The sequence below is a fragment of the Plasmopara halstedii genome (genome assembly GCF_900000015.1).
Source record: "Plasmopara halstedii genome assembly, contig: Scaffold_1878, whole genome shotgun sequence".
NCBI lineage: Eukaryota > Oomycota > Peronosporomycetes > Peronosporales > Peronosporaceae > Plasmopara > Plasmopara halstedii.
Genome location: NW_020188786.1, coordinates 252,190 through 260,737, shown reverse-complemented (window position 1 = coordinate 260,737; position 8,548 = coordinate 252,190). Strand labels below are relative to the sequence as shown.

The 8,548-nt window shown below is 42.3% G+C and overlaps 2 protein-coding genes across 2 annotated transcripts; one reads left to right on the top strand and one right to left on the bottom strand.

Moving 5' to 3' along the window:
- Nucleotides 1-688: 688 nt before the first annotated feature.
- Nucleotides 689-1,675, bottom strand: PHALS_02300 (Phosphoesterases; the record flags this gene model as incomplete). Its single annotated transcript, XM_024716773.1, has 1 exon — nucleotides 689-1,675. The coding sequence occupies one exon, from the start codon at nucleotides 1,673-1,675 to the stop codon at nucleotides 689-691; it is 987 nt and encodes a 328-aa protein (XP_024582339.1).
- A 273-nt stretch (nucleotides 1,676-1,948) lies between these two features.
- On the top strand, nucleotides 1,949-7,499 carry PHALS_02299 (Protein phosphatase 1, regulatory subunit, and related proteins; the record flags this gene model as incomplete). The annotated part of the gene is made up of 5 exons (XM_024716772.1): nucleotides 1,949-6,022; nucleotides 6,080-6,283; nucleotides 6,346-7,063; nucleotides 7,124-7,222; nucleotides 7,297-7,499. The coding sequence occupies 5 exons, from the start codon at nucleotides 1,949-1,951 to the stop codon at nucleotides 7,497-7,499; spliced, it is 5,298 nt and encodes a 1,765-aa protein (XP_024582338.1).
- Between the last annotated feature and the right edge of the window lie 1,049 nt (nucleotides 7,500-8,548).

Genomic DNA, 8,548 nt, shown 5'->3' with positions numbered 1-8,548 from the left:
CGAAAATCAGAAAAAGGTGATCTTTTTGAGTGGCTTTTATTTTGTGAAGTACGGTAATTACTTCTTGGAGTAAGCTAAAACGAAAGGTCGGTGACATAACTTACGCTTTCGTTAAGCGCAAAGCTACGGCAGCCCCGCTGCAAGCTCCTGCAAGCTCCACCGGCTCTGGCCAGGGAGCTCATATTGCTCCAACAAGCCAAACCTAAGAAAGTATCGCATTTCAAGTTCTCAACGAGAAAATATGCCTCCTGTTTTTGTCCTAAATTTTAATTTAGTACGGATAGCGTAACTGAATTTGGCATCTTTGATGCTGTCTACTGTTTTCGACAGTCGCGCCATTGCACGACGCACTTGAATATGAATATATCAGGACTAATAACTGCTAAACACGGTTAGGCTTAACACTTCTGCTCTGTGTGATTTATACGTTAGGTAAATCAAATTCGTTGTACGGAACTCTAAACTCGAAGTTCTTTTTATCAACTGATCTAGAAGATTGTCATATGGTACCGACATGACAATGGTGTGATGGTGCCCAGATTTACGCCTAATAGGAACGATTGCGCTTGATCTCATGGGCTGGCCCTCGGAGCGTTATGATGTCTAGCACATTTTAAAACTGGAGTGTCAATTAGCGATTGAGGCTTCGATGAGCAAGTTCCTTTCATGAGGTATCGTGGTCCTAAAATCAGCATGGTATTGGAATATCGAGCACAATGGGTGCATGATAAGGCTTCGTCAGCAGTGTACTAGTCGCCGCGTTCACAAAAACGGTATTTCCCACACGTGTGGCTCCATACGCTTCATGAATGTGTCCAAAAACATGGTAACGGGGTCGAATTCTTGACAATGTTTCCCTTAACAAAGTTTCACTACCAACATGATGTCCTGTGACCGTCAAATCCAAAATACCATACGGTGGTCCATGGGTCACTAGCACATCCACGTTAGCGGGGACTTTATTCCAATGCTGCTGGTCTGCAAAGCCTCGTGCCAAATGAAATGCACCAGCACGTCCGGAGATCAGCGGAGTCATGGGAGACCCATAAAATTTAATTTTTTCTATCACAATTGAACGATTTTCCAAATACGTACAATTAGTAAGCAAAGCTCTGGAAAGACTGGGGTCGTTGTACTCCATGTGACGAAACGCTTTGTCCCAGTGCTGGTCGTACTCAACTGCATCCATACTAACATCATGATTTCCTGCGATGACCACTTTATGTCGATGTGGTAACGTGCCCAACCAGTCGTTAAAATCGCGAATCTCATCGTGAGTGCCACGGTTCGTAAAGTCACCACAGTGAAGCAGCACGTCCCCATCTGGCAAATTCTGAATGCGGCGGTGCTTGGTGTGTGTGTCCGAGATGCAAACGACCCTCAGCGTTCCTTTATGCTTCGGATCACTAGATAAGGACTTGATCAACAAATTCGAGTTGCGTAGCCATGCACTTTGCCACCCCATCACCCCGACACCATTAAAATATACCCAACGGAGCCCCAAACTAAGTGTGATTAGGATCAAAGTGAAACATCCAGCAAAGCCGTAGAGATAATATATGGATAATAGTAGTATAAAGAAGAATAAAGCGACGACAGCTACAAGCGCAGCCAAGATCTGCTCGAGTGGAGCAGCATGCGGAATGCGCTTGAGCACTTGATCTACAATCGCCATAGATAAGTGTGTCAAAATTGCTTTTTTTCTAATGTTATATTTGCACCAAATGCAAATATTCTTATTATACATTATTCTTTGAACCTTTATCCACACAAAGAAGCTAGTCTTTGGAGATTGCTAGTTATGGTGTATTTTCAAATGTTCAGCTGCGGTTGCAATATATAATCTCGTTAAGGATTACGTCAAAAATACACCGGCGGTTCAATTGTAGCCCTGAAATTTTTGTCAAAGACCTCGCGTTTTGGTTTGTTGTGTAGTGTGTTGGACGTGATGGCAGAATCTGTTGATTCCAGTCTATTGCCGCCTATAGCAACTCTTCCACTTCCTCAATCAGCTGCAATCAAGCGATTGTCAACCAAATCTCTTTCACGCAACAGTTCGGGTATGCTACAAGCTTTCAGTACAAGTGCAGACGATGAATTGCTGACTGAGAGTGAAGGGATTTCAAGTGATCCAGTGGTTGGAAACGGAGACATTTTGTCAGCTCTGCTACAAGAAAAAATGCAAGTATATATGACTTCACCCGATCTTGAATTGTTATGTCGAGAAAACGGTCTTTCAGCTCTGCAATTTGCACGAAAAACCGAGCGAGTGACGTCTTTGGATTTATTTATGGGATTCTGGACATCCATGAAGAGCGTCATGCATTTCCCGGCACTAAAAGAGCTATCAATTGTGAACCAAACGACGATTTGTGAGATTGAAGGAGTGAATCAATGCACAAATCTGGAGAGTTTATGTATCACAGAGTGTGGCTTGACAAGAATTGCAAATTTAGCGAATTGTACAAAATTGAAGCACCTGAATTTGAGCTCAAATAATCTTCAAAAACTGGAAAATCTCGACACGCTTGTAAATTTGGAGACATTATGGGTGAATCAAAACAAGTTAGAGACGCTAGATGGACTGGGGCGAGTGACAAAATTAACACATTTATGGGCGTGTCGAAATCAAATCAGTTGTATCAATTCATCGCTTATGAGCTGCGTGAATCTTAAGGAACTGAACCTTGCAGATAACAACTTATCGAGTTTGAAAGGACTGCTATCACTTGCGACAATGGACCAGCTTTCAAGTCTCATATTGAGTGATGTCCACTTTGGCGACAATCCAGTGTGTCGATTATGCAATTATGAAACGTTTTTAGTGTGTCAACTACCTCGATTAACATTTCTAGACACCTTATTACTTCCCGCGCGAAACAAACAAATCGCCGAAACAACTATGATTAAGAAGACAATATACTACAATATGCGAATCAAGGCCATCAAACGCGACATGTATCAACTTCTTCGACATACCGAGATCATCCGTAAGCAAGCTGAGTATCATATGGAAGCGAGTGTATGGGCATTGGTGCGGCAAAAGAAAGAAATTGAGTGTTTTATGATTGAGAACAAGGCAGTGTCGCCCGAGAGGATTGAGAGTTTTGAGAAAAGGCTGGAATGTTTAAATTCCTGGCTTCGAGATCGCTACACTACTGTTTATCGTATGAATCAAGACTTTGAACGATTAAGAGTAGGACTGCAGTCGTTGTCAGACTGGAATGTTGCGCGTCTGATGCTGGAACTAGAAAGTGGCGGCAATATTCGACTTGAGGATGCAAATCCTTCCGATGCGTGGTTTGTATCATGTGAAGAGCTAGTTCGCTCGCGATTGTATCTTTCAGGGCTACAGAAATTTGGTATCAAGGACATTAAAATCAATCGAGTGACAAGAATAAACAATAGATTCTTACGGAATCGATTTCAGGCCCGAATGGAAGAGGTGCTCATAGTTCCCGACACAGATTTGAAGGAAAATATCACGAAAAAAGGTGTGACTTTGTCGGATCAGAACGTAAAAGAGGAGTTAGATTGTGTAAGCGCGCCAGGGAAAAAGTATGGATTGTCTCACGTGCACCTGACAGAATCCCCAAGTGCTTCAACATTGGAATGTACAACAGAATATTTATTTTACGCGCTGCCGTCACAACTTAATGATGAAGTTGTATGCAAGTCAGTAAGTCCAGAATACCTTGACATCGCAGAGAATGGGTTTTGTAAATCTTCCAATTTTAGTGCAACCGACTTTGGAGCTGCAATCAGACTTTCCAATTCGATTGCATTGCTCGATGCACCGCGAATCACCGAAGCACTTCTCGCACAAGGTCTTCAAATAAATAGCACAGGGGGAAGTCAGGTATCAAAGCAAGCAAGCTCGGCTGAAGATATTCAAAAAGCCGTGGAACATGCTGCATCATTCGGAAGGGAACTCCCCCCTTGTGTGCTTCTTGTGGCTAAAGTTTTCTCAGGACACACAAAAAGCATGAGTAATACGGATGCGATTCTCGCAAAACTAGCCTCCAATAAGAGACCAATGGATTTTACAGGAATCCAGAGTTGTCAAGTGGTTTATGGAGGCTCTGCGGCTGCAATTGCAGGAGAATATGTGACGATGCAACAGCAAAAGTTGTTTTATATGTTTGATGGGGCGTTGGTTCTACCGGAATACTTTGTTGAGTATCAGTATATCTACAAAAATGACGGGTCGAATCCACTTGACTCCGCAAATGTGACTGAATCACCTTGTGTCGTGCTTAGCAATAAATTGAACGTCTTTTCGGGCGTACTCGCTAAACAGTTAAAAAAATTCGAACAAAAGTACCGTGTTTGGCGTTCTCAGAGTCCACAACTGCCTGGAAAGCGTCTGTCTTCTGAACAAGATGAAGCTGTTGTGCGCTTGTTACAAATGGAGCCCATCTTAGCTGAAGTCATTGAGTCCCCCAGTTTTACAATGCGATTGGAAATAGCCAGGACTTGTCATTTGAAGACTTTATGTTTGCTCGGATGTGGTTTAGACGCGATTCCGGATTTGATGCCTCTTGCCAACCATCTCGAAGTTTTGATCCTAAGCTACAACAAATTACAGAGCACAAGTAATTTAATGGGTCTTTCCAAGTTGATCACGCTGGACCTATCATTTAATTATATAGCACGTTTGGAAAACTTTGACACTCTTTGCAGTTTAAACACACTTGAAGTCACGCACAATTTAGTTCAATCATTTGACGAAGTCGATCGCATTGGACAAGCACTGAAAAATGTTGCACTGGAACAACTGGACTTTCGAAAGAACGACATATGTGACTCCAAGCGCTACAGGCTTCACGTGCTTCATTTCTTACCAAAGCTTGCCCAGCTGGACCAACAAGCAGTACTTCAAGAAGAAATTGCCACCGCCCAATCGATGGTAACTCAAATATCTTCCTCAACAGTCCCTTCTTTTTATAATAAAAAGTGTCATAGCTCAAAGCCATTACCTTTCATTTCCGATGATGAAAAAATCTCAGCCTCGTCACTAGTCAAAATGGAATGGAAAGTAGTCGAAGAGCTTTATTTTGATCATCAGTTGCTCGAATCGATTGAGGGACTATCAGATGCGATTAATCTACGAGTACTTTCACTTTCCGACAATGTGATCAAACAAATTGATGGCCTTCAAGCATGTAAAAGACTTGAAGAAATCAATTTAGATGACAATAAGATCACAACGATCGCGAATCTGGACGGTCTCATGCTACTCAAAACATTAAGTCTCGGACGCAATCGGCTAACTAGTATTCAACACCTTGACTCACTAAGGAATCTTACTCAGCTTTCCTTTGAAGACAACCAGATCTCTAGTTTGAGAGGTCTTAATTCTTCTTTAAAGCTGGTAGAGCTTTACATAGCCAACAACCGAATTAGTAATCTGGAGGAAATACAACATCTAAAGTCTCTGCCCCGACTCACGATTCTCGACTTATCCGGAAATGAGATCACCTGTATTCCGGATTATCGCCTTTACTCAGTTTTCTATCTTCGACATATGAAGATGCTGGATTGTGTTGCTGTTTCTGCGCAGGATGAAAGCGACGCAAGGGAAAAGTACAGTGGAAAACTAACTTACGAACTTATTGTTGAGAAATATTTTGGTGATTGTTCTGGTACATCAACGGATTTTAATAAATCTTCAATCAGTGAGCTGCTCGACATAAACGTTTCTTCTTGTCAGATTCGAGATATTGGGCACGTTTCCGGGGAAATCTTTATAAATGTACGCGAGCTGAATCTTGATAATAATCAAATTAGCAATATTTTCGGGCTTGAGGCGCTACCAAAGTTGCGAATTTTAAAGCTTAATCGCAATAAGATAATAAGGCTGGTTCCTGCAGGATCATCTTTGGTTTGCACAATTTCGGATAATTGCAGTGTTGAAGGTGTGGGAATCCTCGCTTGCCGTAATCTTGAGATACTGCACCTTGCGCATAACCAGATCTCGGACATGTCATCGCTAGGGCTTCAGTTTTTAAAGTTTCTTAAGGTAAGATTATCCCAATTTTCCGCGAATGTTAGGATCAAAGTTTAATGTCGGTTGTAGGTTCTTCATCTGCATGGCAATGCCATCGAGTATCTTGGAGGCCTTGAAAGCAACACGGAGCTTGTGGAACTACGATTAGACAAGAATCGAATTCGGCACTTAAATCCTCAAACAAGTTTTTCCTTACAGCAGCTGACAATTCTAAACCTAGAGGACAATGTACTTGAATCTTTGTCAGATTTCAGCAGTATGCTAAGCTTAAATGTTCGTATGTCTTTTGTTATAAGTTGAAGGTACGCATTGACGTAACATTATGCTGCTCGTAGACTTTGGAGCTGTCCAACAACCGAGTCACTGAATTAAGAGATGTCGAGAGTTTAATTATGTTGCCGGCCTTAGTCAACCTCAATCTCATTAATAACCCTCTGACCAAAATGCACCTATATCGACAGCTTGTGATATTTAAACTTAGTTCGCTCAGGATATTAGACGGCAAGGACATTGATAGTGATGAGAGACAACGAATCCAATCTTATTTTGCCCTTGAACAAGGTGCATATAAGGCAGTGAAGGCTGCCCCCGAAATAATGATGGAAAACAGCACAAAAATTACAACTCAGCTCATCTTGGCTCCATCAAGTATTCCAACAAAAGCTGCACACTCAGCAGGAATTTCTCAATTCTGCGGAGCAGCAAACGATATTGGGTATTCTCGTCAACCTCCCCCTTCATATTTCTCGCAGGGACATGTGACAGTTGCACCACCATTTTCGCTATCGGAGTATGAAGGTGATTTTTTTATTAGCAAGGCAAACACAAACACTCGATCATTGCACCCTGCAACACAAAATTCATATGATACCCAGACTTCTACTGAAAGTCATAATTCCGGCCGGCAAATCGATTTAGTCCGTCCAGGGGGTATTGCAACGTTTTCGTCTTCACAGTCAGATACAGTTACTTCAGCTTTGATGAGTGCAAACCTGTCCGGCATCAGTTTGCGGAAACAAGGATCTAACATTTATCATGACCCGCAGCAAAATGGTAAACTCTTGGTATGCGTCTGCACCTCCTTTAGTCTGGTCTTAATGTGAATTCGCTTAGATGTTTCGCTTCATGCCAAAGTTACCGATATAAAGCTTCCTGTCGGCATAGTATCGTCACAAGCTGTCATCCGAAGTCCCAATGCAATGATGAGAAAAGGTACGACCTATTTAGCGATGCTAGTTCGCACTCATCATATTTGTCTGAAAATATTTGTGTTGAGTTCTGCATAGCCGGCTTCAATGTCCAGCCTTCACATGCTGAATCAAGTTTTGCAGCTGACAGCTTGACGACTTACAAAGGTGACAAGCTTGGAAGGAATCTTGAAGGATACGTTGTAACTTACGGCAACCAGAAAAGGCATTATAGCACTCCAGTAACGACCATTCCTCAACTTCTTCTGAAAGCACAACAGCAGACCAGCAAAAGACGATAGGCGGCAGAATAGAACACGATTGTAAAACATGACTTATTTGAGCAGTACACGAAGATCGAATAGACCAAGTTTTGGATATAAAATTAAGATTTCTTTGTTTTAAAAGAGACGCTAGTTCGAAATGTGATTGTTCGCCTTCAGTAGGATCAATTGGAAATAAAAAAAGTTTCATCAGATTTGATCAGAAGAGAACTAGTCATCATCGGCAAACAAATCAACCAGCAGAACGAAACATTAAATATGGATTGACAAACGTCCGGCACGATGTAGAGAAGAGTGCTCTGACGATAGAGATGTAGCCTCAGACTGACGTGCAAATGTCGATTAAAACGTTGTCCAACATTGATAAGCTGGATTTGCGTGTTTGCTTCACTGGCTTTCCTCATCACCATTGCACCCGCCTCTACCATCTCCAGCACCCGAAGTACCAAATCACGAATAGAAATTTACAACAATACCACCGTCCAGAAATACCTTACAAGGCTGAAGAAGTGTATTACATCGGCTCACCCAAAAGGGAGCTCAACTTAGGATATCGTACCAAATAAGACTCACCCTTTCTCAGTATACTGTTCAATCCAATCACTTAAGTGGAATGAAACGCGAAGAGTTGGTGGCGCCAATACCGGGGCGACCGTGGGTTACCGGCTTGTACGAAATCGCGAATTCACCTAAGTAGTGTCCAATCATCTCGGGCTGTCAAATCAAACAATGAAAGTATAAAGTTAGCCTGTTTTAATAAACATATCCTGACACATGGTCAATCCAGATAGTAAATGTAAGGAATCTCCCTGGGTCGCCCCATACACAGAACGTCGACAAGGGGGTGGCAGCCGGGTGATTACTGTCAACATATATTTAAGTAACAGAACCACCACTCTTCGAGTCTAAGCCGCACACCCCCCGAGAGCAGCGACCAATTCTGGAAACATACCTTAATTTCAATGCCGTTGAATTCCTTGCCATTGTACACACCAACCACTGAACCAATCATCTCTGGCACAATAATCATGTTACGAAGATGTGTCTTAATGCCTTCAGGGCGCTCC